This window comes from Sitophilus oryzae, unplaced genomic scaffold (assembly GCF_002938485.1).
Source record: "Sitophilus oryzae breed Bouriz unplaced genomic scaffold, Soryzae_2.0 scaffold_227_pilon_pilon, whole genome shotgun sequence".
NCBI classification, from domain to species: domain Eukaryota; kingdom Metazoa; phylum Arthropoda; class Insecta; order Coleoptera; family Curculionidae; genus Sitophilus; species Sitophilus oryzae.
Window position 1 is genome coordinate 2928672 of NW_022146782.1, and position 25494 is coordinate 2954165.

Consider the following 25494-nt stretch of genomic DNA (forward strand, 5'->3'; position numbering starts at 1 on the left):
TAGCAGAAGCTTAGGACGTCCACGAAAACGATGGAGCAACAACTTGTCAGTCTGACCGGTAGAGACGACGAAGCCAAACAGGCGATTCGCCTAGTATGAAGAAGGAAGAAGAAGTTAGTTAATAACACTATTTTCATGAAAATCGGTGACCAAAATCATCAATTTTCATAATGGAAAAAAAGTCGAAAAATAGTCTATTCTTGGCTATTTTTACCCGTTTTCAGAGAGCCGGAAAAAATAGTATACATAGTGATACAATTATGAAAATTGCAGGATTTGTAGCAAATTCTATGTACTTTTTGAATCTATAAACTATGAAAGGAATTAATGCTTTAATATTATCAGAAGCTCGATATTTTCAACTCTGGTTTTTGAACACTTTTTTAAAATGAATCAAATTGTCAAAAAATTGGCCATTTTTGACTATTTTTTAGGCGATTTCAGAGTGCATAGAAAATACCTAACATGGTGATATAAACTTAGATAGATAAAACATAAAAGAAAATACCTATCTTTAGAGGTGGAAAAAGTACACTTCTTTGAACCAGACCCAAAAGGATGAATTAAAAAGAAAGTTTGATAAATTTGAGACACTCTATAGACGGGTAATGTTATCGTACCTGGTGATAAGCCATTTGGCCCTCATATCTGCCACCAGAAGAAGACCTATTGGAACTTCCTGGCGATGGCAAGGGGAAGTCACGCCTCGATAAGGCTAAGGGTCGTTCCTCGGAAGCGGTGGTAGTCACTGTTTCAGGCATGATTTTCTGCAAAAAAATAAATTTGAATTAATTACATGAACTAATAATCCATACATATATAAAAAAAATTGTTGATATAGGTATAAACTGCTTTCTTTATTTTTTTTTATTCAAAGGTACAGAGCTTTCATTTTATTTTATCCAACTTTTTTTGAAGATAGAATATTCATAAAAAATTTATTTATATTGTAAGGTTCTTAGTCAAATATTATGACGTACTACCAGAGAGAAACTAATAACTAAAATGAGAGGGCTTGTGGAATAGGGCATTTCGTAGACAAGTTTATTTTGTCACCGCGCATCCCAGACGCGCCTAGCGTTTAGGCGGTCAAAAAAGAAAGTTTTCGACTTTGCAAGTTAAACATTTGACAGGATTAATTAGATTGTCAGTAGTTTTTTCTATTTCCTAGTTCTAGAAGGAGATAACTAAAAGCTGTTGATAATCGGAGCAAATCGGAGTAATAAATTGTTTTTGACTGAATGTGCTTGTTCTTTTAGCTTGTCAGAAGAGAAGATTATTGTCATTATTGATTATTTCAGATTCCACGATTATTCGGCATTTTCGTAATTTTTGTTTTGTGGTTGAGACCCAGACAAAACGTTTCCTTTAAGGGTAAGTTTTATCTCGGTAATTATTTTAACATACCTAATAGTAATAGTGAGTGCACATAATAATCGTATGTTGCTAATTTAATTTTTTTTTAATTTAAAACAACACATTCGTTTTTGATACCTATGTAACGACTAGGTATTATACCTGGTATTATTTCCAGTAATACAAATTATTTTCTTAAACTGCTAGGTTCTTGTTATAGAATAAAGACTATCAAAAACCATGAATACCTACGGGATACCTACTGATACTTTGTGCGAGCTTCCAACCGTGCTTCCCTGTTCACTCCCAACCAAGTTAGATAAAAAAGATACTGAAGATTGCAGCCTTGAGTTGGAGTATGGCAAGGAGTATGGAGTTAAATAAATTATTATGTTCCTACACAGTATTTTATTTATAGGTTTTAATGCTTTAAAGTCTAATAATAAATTTTCTAAACAAAAAAATAATCTAAAAAAACTACGAAGATTTCTTATTATAAACTTGAAAGATTAAGATTCGGTTCAAATATACAAATTTTAAATTTTTCGCGCCAGTATATAGGTATGAATGCAACCTACTATATCGATAATGCGCTCATAGTTCGGGTTAGGCCGCGCCACTAATACAGTCTTCAAAAATTAACGTTGATCGGTCTCTCTCACTTTAGTTATTAGTGTTCTCTCTTCGTACTACCAAAAATAACATACGCTGTCAAATGTCACACTTTTTTGAAGTCAAGTGGAGGAAAAATCAGGGGAAAATTAACTGTAGATCCAGAGCACAGTTTATAGTTAATATTCGGTGCCCAGGCAGAAAGTCTTATACATCAATAAAGTTACAATCAATAAAGTTTGTATACCATCTAGTCATAAATAAGTGCATCTTGTATACTGTGCAAGTATTCTACTAAACATATACTAAAGACTGGAGTAGCTGTAAAATGACGAAATCAAACGATAGGTAAATAATGGATTTTAGTACTGCAGAAAAATAATGTCAAAAGGTACTGGTTTAAAAAAAATAAGATTAAAGTTAATTAATCAATCTTTAAGCTATAAAATTCTGTAAGTGTTATTATTAATAAAATAGTTTGTTTTATTTATGTTGTTTTATTTATTCCTGTGGAATAAGACAAATTTGTATTTGTACATAAATTATATTGATAAATATAATAATAAATGGAGGAAGTTTCTTCAAGTTTGAAAGTAAGAAATAGTTCTTTTTTATATTATTTGGTTTTGTTCTTGTTTGTTTTATATTAACACATACCATTTTATTTTTAAATAAAAATAACTCGATTAGATTTTTTCAGTTTTATACAGTTCTTTTCACAATATTTTGAAGTAATCACTTGTCACTCAAATTTTAAATATATTCTTTGAATAAGAAGACTAAGGAAGGAGCATAATGCTATCCATGTATTCATGCATGGTGGGCGGAAAAGCCACCATAAAAGCTCTCTAGGGTGGGGATCCTTGACAGTTCTGTTTGACGATTCATTTGACACATCTGAATTTGATTTGAAATTTTGTGGATTTGTCAGTCTTTACGGAGCTTATTTTATGTTATTTATTATTTATTCTACTACTGATAGTCGTATAAAGGTAGTAAATCTAGATGGAAATAGTGGCAGAACTTAAATTAACAGTGACACTATCGCGATTTATCGAAAAAGACTCTAAAATAGTTGGTTGTGTAGCGTGCGGTAGATCTCGGCAAAAATCGAGTGAAATAATGGAACAACTTTTTGCTAGTAAGTGACTACCTATATAATATACATATGTGTAGTGAACCGATCATTATACAATTTCCTTAAATTAACTAATTATATATTTTTTCTTGCATTTTTGCTTTTATTTACTACTTGTCAAAGATTAGATGTCTAAGAATTTAGATACGTCAATTTGACTTACCTGCTTCAGTAGCGTATCGGATGTTTGTGTTAATAAATAATTATTAAAACTTATCTATTTTTATTATAATAATATGTTTTTATAACAATTTTAATAACTACCAACATTTATTCACAACGTAAAATACAAAAAAAAATATTGAGTCTACCCCACGTCTACCCTACATCATAGTTTTACATTTTTTAAATAAAATTAGAACGACACTGATAAACCGGAATTTAAGTCGGCCATATTTGAGGCCCATCGCGGTGTACCTAAGATTTTTGATATGCTCCTTCCTTAGTCTTCTTATTCAAAGAATATATTAATTTCCTGCTATGCGTTCCAATTGTACCAACTTATTTCTTTGTAAAATAAAATAAACTACTTTGAAATTAAAATGACAGACACATCTATCACTGACAATGTGTGATTTAAACATCACGAAATCGCTCATCTCTTCTATATGAATACTTATATTTAATTTTTTCCAACGATGAATCCCACAAGATTATTTTTTCCTCAAATTTATGTATTTTTCTGACATAAATCCGTCGGTATTATTCATCAGCCGTCGATTCTCTACACCTGAGCGACATTAAACGGTAGTGATGTTGTAAATCGAATCGGTAACTGTAAATTAATGTTTTTAACTTCTGTAGCGTTCCGTATGTGGGACGAGACGGCGATAACTTGCGCATATAGATGTCGCTAAATGATATGCAAATCGTTTTATTTGCGGCGAAACTTTGTGATTTTTTCGATTTGGCCGATTGCATGATTTATATTTACGTCTCGCTCTTCGCTGCTTGCGTGATGTGCGAGAGAAATCGTTAAATTTTTATTGAACACTTTTAATTTATTTATTCGAATTTTATTACATTTTATATTTGTTTTTCCTTATTACCCTATAGATTATACAGGGTGTCCCAGAAATGAGTGCAGATATTTTAAGGGGTGGTAGATCTGGTCAAAATAAACATATTTTCTCTTTACCATTTTTAAAATAAATTGAAAATAACCGAGTTATTTAACTTTGAAAATTTAAAAAAATAATCGCAACATTTTGAGAACCGCCGGCAGATATCGCCAACTACATCCAATTACCCGGATCAAGCCTGATTTCAGTTAATTCGATGCACTGTGTTGCCATATGGACAAGAAAGTATATGTTAAAAGTAAGTCATAAAATCACAACACCTGAGGAGTTTGCAGAGATGCATTACATTTTAAGATTGTGATATTATTACATAAAATAAATTAAAAGTTAAATGTTGACATTATGACAGATCGATGTAACTGTGACAGTTCTCTTTTTCGATATACACTTAGGTAACTAAAATACACTTCACTGTGCTGCTTTACTTGTACATGCTATTATAATAACTGCTAAAATAACAGTCCCCGTTTTGAACAATTTGAATCACTGATTTACAAAACACCTTGAAAAGCACACATTACTTTGAATACCTTTCTGAATGAATAAATGTTGAGAATTATTGTCTCTTACCGCCACTTTCCGAACTACTTTCAATCTAAGAAAATACATGTTTCACTCAACAATTTTAAGTACGTATTTTGTTTTTTCGCTATTTTTTCTATGTAATTCAACAATTCCATCGACAGCCCAAACGTCGCGTCGGCCGTCGGCCAAGAGAGCGGCGCATCACTGGTAACTGCTCCTTTGTCGCGCCGCCGTGTCGAGCTTGTGGTCCAAACCACGACGGCGCGGCGACCGGCGATTCAAAGGACCAGTTCACACGCGGCAGTTCTTGGCTGACGGTTAGGCTGTCGATGGAATTGTCAAAATACATCGAAAAAATAGCGAAAAAACAAAATACGTTGTCAATAATTGTTGAGTGAAACTTGTATTTTCTTAGATTGAAAGTAGTTCGTAAAGTGGCGATAAGAGACAATAATTCTCAACATTTATTCATTCAGAAAGGTATTCAAAGTAATGTACGCTTTTCAAGGTGTTTTGTAAAACAGTGGTTCAAATAAAACAGAGAAACATGAAAGAAAACAAACAAAACAAAAATGAATCGATTATTCATTGGGCTGTTTTCTAAATTTCTTGAATTGAATTCTAAATTACGATAAACATTTTAGGAATTTCTTTTTGTGACCTGATTGTGAATAATATGAATCATTTTATAAAATTTATTCCAAAATAAAGTTATTTTGCAGCATAACAAAGATTTTCGTAAACGTCATAAACGTAATGTTTTAGTTAATTTTCGGTGGTTTTTGTTAAGTTTTCATTGAAAGAGTAAGTACTAAAAATAATTAATGTGTTTTTTTTCTATAATTATTAATAATGAGCACTGATAAAAGATTAAATTTAACATTCCTAATTTTTTGAGTAGAAATTTGTCTATGAATTTATAAATGTAGAACTATGTTCCGCCGAATTATGTAGAATGTGGATAACATAGGAGGTTGCAACACTGCAAGGTTTAGATACACCGTAGGGAAATCTCAGGTGAATAAACAAGTGGCACTAAAAAGTTTTTTCAAATTTCCCGGAAAATGTCAAGAAAAATTTTTAATTTTCAACATTTTTTTTTCGCAAAAAAAACCTCATAGGCGTGTTTCTGGGGTTAAACTATACTACCAGTTAAAATATCTGCACTTATTTCTGGGACACCCTGTACAATTACGTGGATAAGTAAATATCTAGAAAAAAAAATTGTAAACATACAGGGTGGTCCGAATTGTATTCCGGAAATTTCGGCAGCATATTCTGCAGATAAAAATAAGTAAAAAAGTTTATATAAATGTATGTCCTAAAATGCTTAATTTTGGAGATACAGTAAAAAAACAATGTAATAACACACATAAATGTATATTTTTTAAACGATAATTTTATACAGGTACGGACGAGAAGTTATTACTCTTCAAACCAGTTAAAAAATATGTAGGTAGCGGCCTCTACAAGTAGGAGTCATATTGACATCAAAATCAAATTGCTCATGTCAAAAAACTTCCAGACACCAATTTTCATCCATATATTGACGTTATTTCAGAAATTATTTGAAAAAAATGGAAATAAAAATGAAACTTCTTCACCCTGTATCTCCGAAACTAAGCATTTCAGGACATATAGTGTGACCAACGGATCTGTAGCTACGGGGTATCGGCAGGGGAACGCAGTTGTAAACAAAACACGCCCAATTTCATTCATAAAATAGGCATGGGCGTACGGTGTTATATGAAAATAATGTGTATCATAAATATAATACTCAGATTAATAATTTTTTTCAAAAAACTTTATGCTGTTTGAATCGTTACTGTTGAGTTAGCAGATAAACACTAAAAGCTTTTATTAAAGCTCCCTTAAGTATTTTGAATCATTTTATTATTGTGTTGTTAATATAATAGAAGAAATAATTACAGCTGAGGGTTGGACCCTTTGGTGTTACACAGCAAAATAAAACACTAAATCAGTACAATCCACCAAAACACTTTTAATTTTACACTGGACGCACGTTTCGCTAACCATGTGTGCCATCAGCAGATGATCAAGACTGAGTCTTGAGGTATATTTATTTATATATCTGTACTAACTATATTTTTTTCTATAATACATAATTCTAGATATAACTATTTCCAGCAAAAAAATCTTGAAAATAGTTAACTTTGGAAGCGCAAACAAAACATAATTTTACTCACTAGTAGATCCAATATTGCCTATTACACCAGATATGGTATCGCTCCGCCAGCAGTTTTTAAAGGTTAGGTCATTGTCTACCCATATGTTTCATCCAAATAGATAATACTTGGCTATATTTTCGAATTTCGCGTATATATTTTTGCAATGCAATCTCTCTCTGCAATATAATGGGCCGCTCCATTAATAATTATCTGTTATTTTGATATTTACGCCAAAAAAATTCATTTGATTTTAATAACCCCCTAAGCATTTCCCTGCAAAAGGAAAATTCGATTCTTCCTGCAATTTTTGCAAAAGCTTTCTAATTGTGGGGACGAGTTTGAATTCGAGATAAAATCTATTTATCAAATTCCTGACCACTTCGAAAAAGTCGTCGAGCTTTTCGACAGCGGTCTCACGTGGTCGTTTCTTTCCAGAGCTGGATATCATTTTATCGGGGTTAGTTTTCAGCCTTTTTTTATCTTCTGTGTGAATTTTTTTATAGCCCATACGCTAACTCCGGTATAAAGAAATATCCGCTCATGTTTACGTTTAAGCGGCAACTTAAGCGAACTCTCTGTAGCTTCTTCATCGCAAACCCTATTATGAACACAAGGAAATAAAACAAATGAGATTTCATCCACGTTATTATTCACTTACCTATATAAATTAGCTATTATTTCTCTTGTCTGACTATGTAGCGTCTTGCCCTTAACACATTTGTTCGTTTTAAAACACAAATATACGATCAAACTTGATATTAATAATTAAAAACTACGAACGAAAAACATTATAACAAGATAACAACACAATAAAACACAATTTAACTATCAAATATACGAAAAATATAGGAATAAAGTTTAGGATAACCGGTATAAAATAATGAAATAAAGTAATAATGATCAAAAAAATGACACCGCCACTGGATATTTCAATAGTATTCAATATTCCTACTATTTTCAGAAGAGACCGTGAAGTTGGGGATAAAGCAAGCGAATAGGAAAGGCGTAAAAGCCATGGCAACCGCGTGGTAACAAATCCTGTGACGTAGTCTCGCCAATCATGTTCGACGAATAGGCGGCCATGCGCGGCGATGCCGGTTTGCCAATGATATCGTTGAAAAATCTTCAACTTTCATAATAAGCAGATTATACAGAATGAAAGAAATAAGTTATTAAATAAAACATATCGAACAATATGAACTACGATAAAATTCCTTAGTAATATTCGTCAGAATATATGCTAAACAGATTATATATAATAAAAATATATTAAATTTATAGTTCATGTCTGGCAATTTTGCAATTTTATAGATAAACGTGGCAATATCGATTTTTTTTTCTCGCATTCCTTCCGTAGCTTCAGATCCGCTGGTCAAACAGTACATTTATAGGAACTTTTTTACTTATTTTTATCGGAAGAATATGCTGCCGAAGTTTCCGGAATACAGTTCGGACCACCCTGTTTATCACACTAAAACATTGTAGATTGTACTGTGGTCCCCTTTCTTGAGTTATAACTCATGATTTTGACAAAAGCCAGTATCCGAGACGGTTTTACAGTGGTTCTTTTCTTAGATTCAATCTACTAACGTGCTCATTAAGAGAGTGTTTTTTTTAAAAAATAGATGTCCATAGCTTAGTAATGATTGAAATTTAAGAAAAATCATATATCTACGTGAAAAATACCAAAGCTACGCTGCTAACCAGTAACCAAAGAGAAAAAGTACCTAGTCCATCTGTTGAATAAGTCTGTTTGGCCTGGGCAAACACGATTTCTTAGCCGTAACTCTCTACGGTCGACAACTAACTATAAAGTTATGTTTTAAAATAAACAAGTCGCATGATGGCCGTTTCACATAGTTCTCGGAATCCATCGACAAATACGAGGTCCCATAATAGATAAGTAAACTAAAGACGGCAAAGGCAAACATCGAAACGCAGTTTTTTACCTGATGACGGAGATGGATCCACTTATTTTGAATTATGAATATTAGTTTCATTTTTAGTTCGTAATATTCTTTTTCTATACTCTGTTTTTTTTCTCAGGTAAGATTTCGACAGACGATGACAGAAGAAAAGCAGATGACGTCCCATACCAATCTATTTATTTTACTAAAAAAAGTTTCTAATCATTTTTAAGTTATCTATGGATGGGTTTAAATATAAATCCGTCATACGTCGTGTCTTGTTATTTTAACCAGTTTTATTGGTTTATTTAAAAAATGACAGATCGTATTTCAATTTTATTGGTTTGACGGAACGATGAACGACAAACGGACGCTGATGCGTATGAACTCGCCTTTAGATTCTTGTCATTTTTGACGCTTGTCAAAGTCTTGCCAAATTATAGGTTATAATTTTGTGTCAACTTTTGTTAAATACCCTGCGTTTTGGAAGATGATGCATTTTGATTCGTATTATTACGTGTGTTTTGTGTCTTTTGAAGTCAAGTGGAGGAAAAATCGAGTGAAAATTAACTGTAGACCCAGAGCACAGTTTATGGTTAATACTCGCTGCCAGGGCAGAAAGTCTTATACACCAATGAAGTTGCTATCGATAAAGTTTGTATACCATTTCGTCGTAGATAAGTGCATCTTGTATATGGTAGAAGGATCAAACTAAACACATACTAAAAACTGGAGTAGCTGTAAAATATCGATATCACACGATAGGTAAATAATGGATTTTAGTACTGCAGAAAAATAATGTCAAAAGGTACTGGTTTAAAAAAATTAAGATTAAAGTTAATTAATCAACCTTTAAGGTATAAAATTTGGTAGGTGTTATTATTAATAAAATAGTTCGTTTTATTTACCTATGTTGTTTTATTTATTCCTGTGGAATATTACAAATTTGTATTTGTACATAAGTTATATTGATAAATATAATCATAAATGCGGGTAGTTTCATAAAGCTTGAAAGTAAATAATAGTTTTTTTTATATTTTTTTTGGTATGTAGTGTCTTGTTCTTGTTTGTTTTGTATTAACACATACCGTTTTTATTAAATAAAATAACTCGATTACATTTTTTCAGTTTTATACAGTTTTTTTCACAATATTTTGAAGTAATCACTTGCCATCTTGTCAATCAAATTTTAAATATTTCCTGCTATGCGTTCCAGTTGTACTAACTTATTTCTTTGTAAAATAAAATAAACTAGTTTGAAATTAAAATGACAGACACATCTATCACTGTCAAGGATCTTCTCGTTGGACAGACTATACCAACGTCAAAAAATGTGCGCAGTGACACTTTTTTTCATTTTCTTACGTTACCATGACACGGTGCGCGAAGTAATGCGCGAAATGCCTATTTCGCACACTGCATGTAAATTATATGGAATTTTAAAATTTTGATTTTTGGAAAATGAAGAACTAAATCGTAACTAATTATTTATTTCGAAATATTCAAGAACAAACAAATAACAAATATCAAACTTAACACTAATGCATATTCTAGTTATTATTTACAATATTAACATTAATACACACACCGGAAAAATCTAGGGATATCATTTTATTAAAGTTAAAAATAAATGTTTTGAATAAGCAACCACATATTTGTAGGCCGATTCTTTCTACTTCGATTGAAACGAAGTAGTCACACTAGTTATTTCTAAATTTGGGATATTTGCAGAAGTGTTTGTGCATTTTTTGTCAAATGTATAAAAAGCGACTAGCATCAATTGTTCGAATTTAACCTGTACTGGCTATGTTTTTATGATAACTGGCCAGAATTCATTCAAATACCTAACTCTGTTTAGTATTAAACGACATTATGGAGCGTAGACATCTTAACAGAGACGAAATGCTAAGGGCCATGGGTATGCTCGAAGCTGGAATACGCCAAATCGGCGTACCTAGAGCATTAAATACAACGCAAAGTGTAATATCGCGATTAAGTGCACGCTATCGTGAAAGTGGTGATGTTGCTGAAAGGCACACAGGGCGACATCGCATTACTACCCCTCAGCAAGATCATTTTTTACAATTAAATGCTCGACGCCGACCGACTCTTACAGCACCAGAGCTTAGTTTAATTCTCCAGGAAACACATAATGTAACCGTTAGTCCTGACACTGTCCGCAATAGATTAAGAGAGGTCAACTTAAGAAGCAGACGCCCCTGGAGAGCTCAACCCTTAACGAGAGGAAATCGAGTGGTACGATATTTGTGGGCTCAAGATCATGTTCAGTGGTCGAATGGACAATGGGCCAATGTTCTCTTCACGGATGAGTCACGCTTTGGAATTCATCCGGATTCTAGAAGGCTTAGGGTATGGAGAGAACCGGGAAATCTTATTCGGTTGGATCATGTTCAGGAAGTGCACCCTTATCAAGATGGAACAGTTATGGTCTGGGGAGGCCGAAAACCCGATCTCGTTTTTCTTGAAACGTTTCTAACAGGAATCACATATCGTGATTTAATTCTTGAGCCTGTCGTATTACCATATGCCAATGATTTTGGGAGAAACTTCATTCTCATGCATGACAATGCACGGCCTCATACAGCCAGAGTGGTAAGTGAGTTTATCAATGCTCATCAATTAAACATCTTACCCTGGCCGGCACAGTCCTAACCGCAACCCCATCGAGCACGTATGGGACACGGTTCAAAGAAGAATTTTGAGAATGGGTATGCCTCGTGAAACTTGTAGGGATCTGGTTCGGGCCGCGAATGCAGCGCGTGGCAGGCTGTACCTCAAGAAGAGATCGACAACCTGATCAGGAGCATGGAGAGACGATGTAGGGCTGTAATGAACAGTAGAGGAGGCCATACCCTTTATTAAGTAAAAATGGTTTTAATTTTTTTTTAATTCACAGTTTAGAATAAAAAAAAATGTGTGTATTTTTTTGAGTTCAATAAAAATCAAGGTAAATTTGAAAAATTCGGTAAATTTCGCATTTTTATTTCCAATACGTTCTGTAAACTATTTGTTTATTTTAATTTTATTATATCAGAAATGCAAACAATAAAATTACTTAATAAGGATGGCTGGATAAAATTGTAATATCCCTAGACTTTTCCGGTGTGTGTAGTAAAACCAGTACACGAACCAATATTTAATCCCAAACTAGATAGTTCTGATTTTGCTTGAGATATGGGGATTTTGGGACTTGAGACACTATCCAATTTTCATGTAGAGGTACTTTGATCCCGGTATTTGACGCAAAATTTTATTTGCGATATTTGAATTTTATTGTTATTAATAATAAAAAAAAAACATGTATTCCAAGCTCACGCTTTTTTTTGAAGCAATAATATAATAATAATTAGTATTAGTATAAAAATCAGATAAAGATGGTATGTACTTATTAATTAAAAAATTTATTTGTGTTAATCGTTTTACAATAAAAAAAAATGCGGTAAAAATTTATTGATAATTTAATAAAATACTGTAATAATTATATCGATCTTCGTCTATATTTTTTCTTTTGATAAACACAAACATATACATAGAAATTGAAATTTCTATTGACAAAAATGTTGCATGTCATATGTAAAAACCTTAAACTTGTTCAGGAAAGTAAAAGTAAATATGTAGCATCGAGATTCTGAAGTTTCAAGTTTGTATATGGTTCCTTTCTTAAAACAAAAAGGTTTTTGACGTTCTTTGTCGGTAAAATTACTATAAAAACAGTTTAAATTTCAAAATTTCAATATCACTTAAATATTAATTTGTTTTTAGACTAAAACATTCGCTTTTTGGTAAGATACTGTTGTAAAAGTACTGTGAAAAAATTAGACGTAAAATCATACAGAAACTCGGGGTAAAGCTATATAGACATCAACAGTAGAGTAGTACAGAAACCCTCATGATTTTTTTTTGAGTTCATGGATCTTAAAGTTCTATTAGTTTTAAAAACAGCGTCATATAACCTTATGTCTCTTTATACATCGGATTTTCTATAAAAGATTTCTAAAAAAAATACCTAATTTTTGTTTTATCCAAAGTGTATGTACAGGGTGTACCATTTTCGTATATTTGGGGTTTCTCGTTTATGAGTAGAGATACAAAGATGCGGTTTTCACATCTCTATACTACTTTTTTATGAATCTAAAGCTGCTACATATAGCATTTTTTTTACTCCCCTCGTATCTCGGTTGTCCTGTAACTTATCGAAAAGTTGAAACCTGAGTTCCGTAGAGATTTTCGCGTAGAATCCAGTGGCGTAACGAGTTTTTCGCGGAGAGCTATTATTTTCGAATTATGACTCAATCTTATGATTTTTTAAATGGGACACCTTGTATATTATGTTTTTATTTTATTTCTATTGTTATTAGCTTTCTAAAAATATGCTATACTCTATACTTATTTTCATAAATAAGATAAAAAATGCATTTATATCGACTGTTAAATAAATCCTTGCTATAATAATCTGAATCACACTGTATAAATCATAATTTAACAGGAATAAAATCAGAAGTTAATTTATAATGAACTAACTGATAAAGATAACTAAAACAGATTTTTAAAATAAATTACAAAACCACATCGGCCGACAAAAGTAACCAATACAGTTTACGATAACATACATAAAATTCCTATTAGTGTTAAACTATATTTAAAATTCATCAGAACTATATGGTTCTATTAGTACAAAATAAATTCCTGTTAGTCATCAAAGAAGCAGAAAACTATACTGATAAAAAATTAAAAAACCATAATATATAAAAAATATATCCTTTGACGTAAATTAAATTAATATTATTTAAACATGAGAAATAGTAATTTCTTTTTTTTTCTGTCAATCAATTACAAAGAACTAATAAAGATTTTATTTTAGAAAATTTCTTGGTATTTTATTATAACCTGACAAAATCTATATTGAGATAATATCTGAGAAAACCTAGTAATACCTAGAAGAATAATAACACTTTATGTGATTTTTTTAAATCAAACATTATATAACTGTCGGTAAGCTATTCCTAGAAGAAAAAACTGACCATGGACGTTACAATATAGCTTAAAAGTTTATTTAATTTTGTCACTTTTCAGGAGAGAATACTTCACTGACTGGGCCAGAACCTTTCTGCTTTGCAAGTGGAAACCAACTTAACTTATCGTCTCAGATACTGGCTTTTCTCAAAGCCCTGAGACTGTATGACGAGTTATAACTCAAGAAAGTGGTAACGACAAAGGGTAATCACATAAAATAAGCGTATATCTAGGTAGATAAGCAGCTTTTCATGCAGATGATTTATAAGCCGGCAGGCTGGTTATAAATAGGTTGTGATTATACAGTTTTTATGGAAAACTGTTTACTTCAAAGGTACGAAATCGTAAAAACTGACCAATAAAATTACAAGGAATGTCATGAGTGTAGTATTATAATTTACCAATTTATTATAAAAGGCTAACACGTATCTATACGACATTAAATAAACCATTATGTATAATTATAGTTCATTAGTAATTAATTAATGTCCAATAGGATGTGTTAAAAAATGTCATCCATGAATATAAATGTAACATTTGAAAACAAGAATTAATTATTGGTAGCATGAAGTCTTTCAACAATACCTAAAAATAGAGAATGGTTTATGAATGTCAATAAGTATTTGGTAACAGAATTTCAATAAGAAAATGGATGAATAAAAACAGGGACAATTTACATCAATAGATTGACAAATGGGTTTTTTGGAGACATTTAAATTCATTGAAAGAATGTAAAGTATATTGACAAAACGAATGACAATATTAATGACTTATTTTTAACTTAGAAAAAAGCATAATGTCATGGAATTTGTTATTTAATGTATATAAAATATTATGAAATAAGTAGAAAAAAGTAATAGATTATTATGGTTTTATATTCTGAGACATTTACTTTATTTTTCAATATACAGTTACTACAGAATGTTCAGCCATCGTTCAATATTACGTCATATATTGTCTCGAACTCTCTCAGTCACTTGCCAACCCGAATTGGTGAAAAAAATTGGTGACGTTATTAAGGCATTTTGTAAAATTATTCTTTTTAGTAATAATTGTCATTGTCATTTGATTTGGGGTTATAATTTTATTGACGGACATCGATTACTGTCAAAATTAAAATTTGATTGTTGCTGTAAAATAAAATTCAATTTTTTTTGCAAAAATGCCTCAAAGATTTAACCAAAATGAACAAGAGCTCATTTTATAAATTATTTTTCTCGAAAAAGAGACACTGGTAGAACACTCTTGCCCGTGGACGCCGTACAATGCGAAGGTGTAATATTCCTATGTAAATTACAAATTGATAGCTTTTTTAAATAATATAGGGAGTTGCTGATGCTTTAAAAATAGGAATTTCAACAGTCCAAAGGATTGGAATTAAAAGGATCGTAAATGATGAAGAGTTCAAGAAAAAAGGAATAAATGCCGAAAAAAACGGAACTCGCTCAATCGATAATATAGGAACGTACTTAAAATTTTCTAAACAATATGAACTGATCTCATACACACCCTAAAACTCATATTAATGATGACGTAACGGTAAACGATGACTAAACAGTCTTTACTTTACATTTTACTGTACTTTACAAAATACAGCAAAAATATAATATATGCATTAACATATCGAAAAAATGCATTTAACAAATTAAAATATAAGCCAATGCTTACTTGAAGCCCCAATTAAAGATAATTTAAATCAAAAATCAGGGCAATTTAATTTTGCCAATTTAATTTTCCACTAAAAAATATTTGTCACGTTACAATTGATTTTCTCATATTTTTGCGCTACACTATAAAAATACCTACAAAAACCTTTTTTTGCGTTTATACCGTATGATCGAAAAAAAACGGCGTCCAGTTGGCTTGGAAATGACGATCGATGACATTTCCCATATAATTTTACATATAAAATGACAGCAATCTTCATTTCATAGCCATCGCTGACGGTGTTTTTATTCGATCATACGGTACTATTTTTACCAGAGAGTATCACGCATGGTTTGAATAACTGAGTATTCCAAATTACCTACAGTATTCCAAAGTACCCTCATGTCCTCTACTTATGACAAAGAAATAAATTTTCACTGTTGTTTTTGTTTAATAAACCTTTATCTACATTTCCACTTGCTACACTATGTAAACAATACAGTTACTTTGAAGTAAACCTTATCTATAATAAAATTTACGGTATTTTACAACAAGCCATATACTTTCTCTGTGATAAATTAACTAAGTACTTACTAAGTACAAAAATGCAAATGAAATGTTATATGTACTGATGTTATTTAAGTTGAATTTTATTTTCATTTTGGCATATTTGATTTGAAAACAAAATGTTATTTTGGCTAACGTTTGAAACGCCCTGTGGATTCTTTTTAGAAAATAGGGAACTTAAAAATCACTTTTTCATCAAGTCTTGTATAAAACAATATTTTTTCCATAGCGAGTTACGTTTTAAAAAATATTCAGAAATTATTATTTCAAGGAATTTATTACGAGTAGAAAAAATATTGTGCTGGATTGGCGTTGGTTTTTATGTAATTTGACAAATAAATAAAGCTCTCTTTAGTTGTCAGTTTTGAGTCAATATTTTATAATTCTCTTTCGTGTCGATTGCTGTTTGAATTGGAGCCAGAAATGGCTCAAAACGAAATAAGTAAATTACCAACAGATATTCAGGCTGAGGCGACAAACGCCATATCCAAACTACTACCATTCAAATCCCGAATAACTTATGAAAAGGAATACAAAATTTTTCAAAAATGGAAGCAATTAAAAAAACGTGCGAGAAGAAATAAAGTTTTTAACCTATCCTATCCTCGCTGTTAAAGTATCATTTAATCTACCCTGGCGGTTAAAGTACTATTTTATCTACTATTTTTGATAGATATAAGGCAATTTTAACAGTTGCTATTGAAAAAAATATATTTTTAAACCCTTTTAAGTGTATAACGTCTTTCCATACAACGGTCTTTTCAGATAGGAAAAAAAATAAAACATGGCGTCTGCTCGAATCGACCGTTCGTTGTAAATCTTTGGCCTGGGCAAACAATGGAAAATTCTTAGTTTACATATAATAAAATCCGAAGAAAGAACGGGTACGACCTATGGGTACGACTTTGGCCAGCGTGGTTCGTGATTGGAATACTCGCGTGTAACAAAACGTCTTTTTTGTATTCTTAGAACCACCACAACTTATAAAAAAATAATAATATTGAATTAAGTGAGAAAGAAAATGTGATCGGAATATTTAGATGGCTTAAAATTATGCTTCTTCAAATTCGCCAAACAGCGGTACGATGTTTTTCGACTATTTCTTCAAGTATGCTGGTATTTACTTGGTTTTTATATCCCACTTGTAAGAGAACATTTAATTCATTTTCATTTATTATTTTTCCATGATCTTCATCAATATTAATCTTCTTTTTATATTTACAGTTTATAATAATTGGTCGTGTTGGAATTCTTCTCATTTATAGTTTCAAATAACTGCTCTGGCATATTTGGAAAATTTTTTCTCCATTAAATTATTTATTTTCATTCTCCGGACATTCAAAACCTTATTACTTGCCTCTTTACTTTTTGGTTGTCGTGAACTGAATTTACAATTTTTCTCTATTACGTTCTATTGTGAGCTGCTTCTTTTCACTGATTCTGTATGCTTATCCCCTTTAAGTTTTCGTGGAAAACATCTGTGTACCTTTTGATTTGTCCACCCGGTTTCCTCGGAGTTGAAGGAGTGGAATTTTTATTTTGAGATTATTCCAAGCCAAGTTAGGTTAGGTTGATCCCTCACTCGAAGGCCTTGGGCCCATTGTGATACCCCTGTATTGTTGTACCAAACCTTCCTCTCATTCTTTCTTTGCATTAAAGCACTTCCAGCTCTTTGCAAACTTCCCAATGTCGCTGATGTTGGCTTCTGCTGCTTCCCCAAAAAACCGTCCCTCCAAAAAACCTTGCCCTAAAGTTTTAAAGCGTCGGTATTCCAGTGCCGGACAGTGGCACAGGAGGTGCTCTATGGTTTCTTCTTCCTCTCCACGTTCTCTGCAGTACTCGTCTTTGGAAATCTTCCATCTCACGAGGTTTACACCTACAATTATGCGTACTAGGTTCTTTTTGTGCTCTAGTAGTTGCTTTTTGTCTATGTGCTCTCTACCACTGGCCACAGACTTCGAGCTGTAGCGCAGTCCTCATGATGTTGCCACGTCTATTGCTGCTTGGCCTTGATGCTAGTTCCTATAGCTTTCTTCAGTGTGTTGATCGTCACAAGTGGTGGGTCATCTGCCACGGCCTTTACCCTGGCCCCCTCTTTGGCGAGTCTGTCTGTTTCTTGATTGCCCACCACGTTTGCTGTCCCCCATTCGCGAATTTCAAGTTCCAGAGCTTTACGCCCTGGGCTACTCAGAACAGTTCTGAAAGGAGCTGTGCGCGATAGCCTGGTGCCTTCATATGGCGCGGAACAGTTCTGAACTTTATGACTCAATTGAATGGAGTATCGCGTTCTTGAACAGTTCAGAGCTGCACAACTGCGTTAATGGAGGACAGTAATTGCTGTGGCCTGGCACCCAGTACAAGTGTTTCAAGCTCTTGAACTGACAATTCTCCCAGTACTTTTTCCATCAGTGACCATTCTAATCATTGTCGTCTCATTGGCATAAACGAGTAGTAATAATACTAATATATTTTTATATGAAAAAGTGTGTAATGAAAGTTTTTATTCGACTTGTTTTTAATTGTATAAACAGAACCGGTAAAATTCTGAGAAGGATATTCTTGTTGAGGCGCCTTTTTCCAAGGCGTTGTATCACGAAAAACGTTTATTAAAATTTAAATGAAGCGGTTTGCGTAATTTAAACGCATCGAGAGCACCAATAAATGTAATGGAGTCGAGGCGGAATTATTATGTTAATAATCAGATATATCGACGGTATAAGACAATTTGCCTGAACGTAAACGTGGTGGACGAGGTAAAATTGCCGGGAGATTAATATTACGCGATAAAATTGCAAGTTAAAAAAGCCCGCTATAATGCGGTTATTTTCTTTTATATTATCTTTTTTATTTTTATAATAACTAATTTAATGATAATAATCTGAACCAAAAATTTAATATGTTAGAGTAACGATAAAATACTTTACAGTGATAGATGTACTGTTAGAGATACATTTTCAGCATATTACGCATTTTTTAAGTTCCTAACGATCAAAATTTCAAATGAAATCTCATACAATTTTCTGAAATTCACTCAGATGCAAAAAAAATCGTCAAGATTTTACAGTGTTATATATTTTTTACTTTTAGCCCTATTTTCATGGTTTTTTAGCAAACTGTATATAAATCAACTTCAATTCATAAACTCATTTTTTTATAAACTTTAGTACCTATTTGGCTTATTATACAGGGTTAATTCAAGGGTTGTTTTTTACTCTAAACTTAAAATACCCTGTACAACAATTTCGTGAGTAAAATTTTCCTAAAACATTAGTTTTCGATCAGAACCGTGTCTCCTGAGCATTTTCTTTTTTGACTCATGTCAATACATGCCTTGGTTAGTTTTAGGAGCGAAATGAACTTGCCACCAACAATTTGAAATTTTTTCAACTACACACACCGGAAAAGTCTAGGGATATTACAATTTTATCCAGCCATCATCAGTAATTTTATTATTTGCATTTCTGATATAATAAAATTAAAATAAACAAATAGTTTACAGAACGTATTGGAAATAAAAATGCGAAATTTACCGAATTTTTCAAATTTACCTTGATTTTTATCGCACTCAAAAAAATATACACATTCTTTTTTATTCTAAACTGTGAATTAAAAAAAAAGATAAAACCATTTTTACTTAATAAAGGGTATGGCCTCCTCTACTGTTCATTACAGCCCTACATCGTCTCTCCATGCTCCTGATCAGGTTGTCGATCTCTTCTTGAGGTACAGCCTGCCACGCTGCATTCACGGCCCGAACCAGATCCCTACGAGTTTCACAAGGCATACCCATTCTCAAAATTCTTCTTTGGACCGCGTCCCATACGTGCTCGATGGGGTTGAGGTCAAGAGATTGTGCCGGCCAGGGTAAGATGTTTAATTGATGAGCATTGATAAACTCACTTACCACTCTGGCTGTATGAGGCCGTGCATTGTCATGCATGAGAATGAAGTTTTTCCCAAAATCATTGGCATATGGTAACACGACAGGCTCAAGAATTAAATCACGATATGTGATTCCTGTTAGAAACCTTTCAAGAAAAACGAGATCGGTTTTTCGGCCTAACTGGAATCCTCCTTCCCGGTTCTCTCCATACCCTAAGCCTTCTCGAATCCGGATGAATTCCAAAGCGTGACTCATCCGTGAAGAGAACATTGGCCTATTGTTCATTCGACCACTGAATATGATCTTGAGCCCACAAATATCGTACCTCTCGATTTCCTCTCGTTAAGGGTTGAGCTCTCCAGGGGCGTCTGCTTCTTAAGTTGACCTCTCTTAATCTATTGCGAACAGTGTCAGGACTAACGGTTTCATTATGTGTTTCCTGGAGAACTAAACTAAGCTTTGGTGCTGTAAGAGTCGGTCGGCGTCGAGCATTTAATTGTAAAAAATGATCTTGCTGAGGGGTAGTAATGCGATGTCGCCCTGTGTCCCTTTCAGCAACATCACCACTTTCACGGTAGCGTGCACTTTATCGCGATATTACGCTTTGCGTTGTATTTAATGCTCTAGCTATGTCGATTAGGCGCATTCCAGCTTCGAGCATACCCATGGCCCTTAGCATTTCGTCTCTGTTAAGATGTCTACGCTCCATAATGTCGTTTAATACTAAACAGAGTTATTTGAATGAATTTTGGCCAGTTATCATAAAAACATAGCCAGTACAGGTTAAATTCGAACAATTGATGCTAGGTGCTTTTTATACATTTGACAAAAAATGCACAAACACTTCTGCAAATATCCCAAATTTAGTAATAACTAGTGTGACTACTTCGTTTCAATCGAAGTAGAAAGAATCGGCTTACAAATATGTGGTTGTTTATTGAAAACATTTATTTTTAACTTTAATAAAATGATATCCCTAGATTTTTCCGGTGTGTGTATTATTACTGTATACTGTTATTTTTTAATATCACGAAGTGACTTTGGATACTATTGTAATATCATATCGACACTGATCAAAACTCAAGACTTGGTTTTATTTAATATTAGGAGCACTAACAGAACTAACGATATTAAAAAAAATAACTGTAATAACTAAGTGTAAAAACAAACAAAAAACTTTGCCTCCCCCCGCTGCTATAACTAAGTCTGTAGATGGCGTTTCAAACTGTTAATGAAGCTGCAAATATATTGTATTGTTTTAAGCGAATATTCATAATTTCGACCACATTCAACAAGATCAATGACTATTGCATAATTCTCGACACTAAGAACCATATTCAGTCGTACACAACAATAATCACCAAAGTCACCTCGTCATTATGAAGAAAAACATCAAAAATTAACTATAATTGAAAAAATTGCAAAATGTTAGTGGCAAGTTCATTTTGTTCTTAAAAATTAACCAAGACTTGTGTTGATATGAGCCAAAAAACAAAATATTCAGGGGACACGATTTTGATCGAAAATTATTGTTTTAGGAAAATTAGTTCACGAAATTACTACACAGGGTGTTTTAAAGATTAGGTAAAAAACAACCCTTCGATTACCCCTGTGTAATAAGTCAACTAATAAAGTTTATAATAAACTGAGTTTACGAGTTAAAGTTGATATATATTTATATAAAGTTTGCTAAAAATATCAAGGGAAATAGAGCTAAAAAAAAATATATAACATTTTAAACTAGGCCAAAATTTTTTCCGTTGTGATTTTTTTGCATCTCAGTTTAGATTGCCTTCTCTTGATTATTTAATTATAATCCATTAGCGCATTTATCATCATATAATTATAACGCGAAATACAGTTAAACGCATTAATTACAATTGCATAAAGGCTTATTCATATGAATATAAAAAATCAGTGAGCAGTTCTCTCGATACGAACCGCGATACGCTGTTCTCATTGCAAAATGCGTCTGTTAATAATGATATCATTTTGCGGTTTGATATATATTTATTCTGGAAAAATTTCAAACAAATTATTATATATTGTTAGGTGTGGCTACCAGTTCCACCGCAGAATACTAAATATACGAGTTTAGTCACAATAATTCAAAACATTTTTTGGGAAAATTATTTTTATTTTTCTACATAATCTCCTCTTGCAAAGCCATATCTTTACTTCTCCAAATGTATGTTAAAAAAATCAGTTAAATTTAATACAGTTCTATTAGTAGCCAAAAGAATCATCTAACGTTATCATTATGACCACAATTAAAACATTAAAACGAATGATGCAGCACCACTAGTTTTGTGCATGCATCTAACGCTCCTTTACATACAGAACAAATATTTGATTTGGAATTACGTTTACGATCTTAAAATTACAATACGCTGTCGAAACTTGATAAAATTATCTTACTGATGTTTTTCAATCTGTCTGTTTGACTACCTAGAGGTCGAATTTTATAGAGACAGTGACGATAAGTAACATACTTCTGCTATTTCTCACTTCAATAAAAGCAGAACCCAAAGAAAAGACGGGAATGTTTATAGAAGGAAGGAACCCTTTTAGGATAAACATGATAATGCTGGTTTATTGTCATTAATATGGCTAGATTTTTGGTCAAAACTCGGTTTTTTGACTTTTGGTCACTTGGTTTTTTCCATAGCATCTGTTAAAACCTGTTTTTAACGTTTTTAACTCCTCGTTAGCTCCAAGTTTTCAACACTGTGTAGAATATAGAATATTAGTGGAGGGGGGTTAACCACTGCGACGTTAAAGATCTATTGTGTCCCCCTTTCTTGAGTTATAACTCATCATAAACGGGGTCTTCCTGTTGCAGGAGGGACATGGTACGAGGGTATAGACCCTTCCACGGTATAGCCTTCCGTGTCCTTCACAGTCGAGGAGCTTGTCTCCGGCTTAGGTATCCGCGAGGTTGGAGGATCTGTCTTCATTTTCTCCACCTCTTTAACTTGGTCTCTCCTTAGATCTGATAGCGGTGTTGTTCCGGATCTATAATAGAGGATATATCTCGGATTTGAGGTCAATTCCTGTTGTGAAGACCTGACCATGACCATCGAGTTGATGACTCGCCAACTCGATGTTCTATCATTGGAGTTCTGGCAAAGCTGGTGATACGTCCCTGCTTGCCTCCCGGTGTTGGACGGCTTTCTATGCTGGCTTTTTTCAGCACTATTATACAGGGTGTTTCAAAACAAATGCGAAAAACTTCAGGGGCTGATTCCTTGTTCAAAATAAAGGGTAGTTTGCTTCATAAACGTTGGGTCAAAAGCCAACCATTAGGGAGATATCGCGGTACAAAGATGGCGAAAAAATAATGTTTTTATTTTTTATCTTGAAAACGAAAAGAGATAGACTAATGAAATTTTTTGGAAGCATTACTGTTATGAAAACACACTTTCTGGTAATTTTTTCACGTTTTTAAAGTAAGTGGAAGGGGTTGAAATAAACTACCCTTATCATTCTTGTTAACGAAATTTAAAGAAAAATCTTATCAAATACATGCAAAAAAAAAATTGGATAGTTTAGTTTGTTTAGAGACTTTTTTATCTCTTGTGTTGTTTTCGTAAAACTCACCGATTTGAAATTAAAAAATAAAATGTAAAGCATTACAATTATGTCAGGACAAAAAACAGTTTTGGATAAAGAATCTAGTAGGCTGCTGTCAAACTTTTATTTCGTAATAATATCGTTACATTTTCTTCTGAACGATAACCTCTTAAAAATTATTTACCAAACAATTTTTAATTTTGTTTTTTAATTCATGAAAGTACAAAATAATAAAAAAAGTACATATTAAAAAATAAAAATGTTTTTTGTCCTGACATGGGGTAATGCTTTACATTTTATTTTTTAATTTCAAATCGGTGAGTTTTACCAAAAAAACACAAGAGATAAAAATGTTTCTAAACAAACTAAACTATCCAAATTAATTTTTTTGCATGTGTTTGATAAGATTTTTCTTTAAATTTCGTTAACAAGTATAATAGGGGTAGTTTATTTCAACCCCTTCCACTCATTTTAAAAAAGTGAGAAAATTACCAGAAAGTGTGTTTTCATAACAGTAATGCTTCCATAAAATTTCATTAGTCCATCTCTTTTCGTTTTCAAGATAAAAAAATTAAAACATTATTTTTCCGCCATCTTTGTACCGCGATATCTCCCTAATGATTGACTTTTGACCCAACGTTTATGAAGCAAACTACCCTTTATTTTAAACAAGGAATCAGCCCCTGAAGTTTTTCGCATTTGTTTTGAAACACCCTGTATATCTGGATGAAATGTTGCTGAACCTGTGCACGAACCAGGAGCGTAGATAGGTGTATGCTATGGGGGTGGTACTATGATTAAGTCGCAAAAAAAATCACCGTCGGAATTTTTTTGTCGAATTAACACGACGGCGATTTTTTTGTCTTCAAAAAGATATAAAAACATAACACAAAAATTAAAATATATATTTGTAAATAACATAAACAAAAATGAAATGTTTTCTAGTACGCTGTTTGGAAAACCTATCAATAACAGCATCAACATTTTTTTCAATATCTTTATGGATATTGATTAGAGTTAACCCCACTAATCTGTCCTGGCCAATAAGAACACTTTGTGTGCTTTTAATTAGGTCGAACATATTATAAACGATAAATCAACATAATTAAAAGCATACAAAGTGTTCTTATATGTCGGATATTAATTAAAAAAAATCCTTTCATTTCAATTCTCGTATCTCGTCAAGCGCTGGGGGGGGGGTACTGTCCCCCAGTACCCCCCCCCCCCTTATCTACGCCCTTGGCACGAACTTAAGAATCTTATTGCTCCCACTTGCAGGGATATTTTAGTATTAATTTGCTTTGATTCGTTAATTTTTCTTAGGTAAAAAAATTGTCAATTCGAATATCAAGCCAGTATTGCTGTATGGTACAGAGTACAGAGACCTAGAAAATTACATCGCCATTAATTAACAAACTCCAAGTTTTCATAAACCGCTGTGTGAGAAAAATTGTACGAATATTCTAGCCAAATACTATCAGAAATAAGGATTATGGAGCTTGACCAACCAGAGGCAGGTGTATAACGAGATCAAACTTAGGAAATGGAGGTGGATTGGTCACATTTTAAGACGAAACGCGGCAACATCGCTGGCAGAGCTATTGAGTGGAATCCACAAGGCAGTAGAAGAACTGGTCGTCCAAGACACACATGGCAGAGGACAATTAAAAAGGAGATCGAAGTAGCAAACCGATCATGGCGAGATGTCAAATCAATTGACAACAACCGAACCCGCTGGAGAGCGTTTATTGAAGCCCTATACTCCACGTAGGAGTAAAGGACAAAATGAATGAATGAACATAATTTTGAATCGATTGAATTCAATTGACGGACATTTTCACGAACAAATCTTGAGGAATCTTGAAGGACATCGTGTTTGAATAACTGACTGTCATTATTGTCTAGTCTGGATTTACTGGAACTGTCATTTTAATATATTAAAAATGGTTACCTATGAAAATAGTAGTTAATTCTACCTTTC

At 32.7% G+C, this 25494-nt stretch overlaps 1 protein-coding gene across 1 annotated transcript in view; it reads right to left on the bottom strand.

Annotated features, from left to right (window-relative positions):
• Positions 1-25494, bottom strand: part of LOC115884350 (protein bowel-like) — an 80414-nt gene that overhangs the window by 54027 nt on the left and 893 nt on the right. The window contains exon 2 of the mRNA XM_030902907.1: positions 621-767. Within this exon, the coding sequence (XP_030758767.1) occupies positions 621-761 (141 nt within the window). The 5' untranslated portion in view covers positions 762-767. The remainder of the gene's footprint in view (positions 1-620; positions 768-25494) is intronic.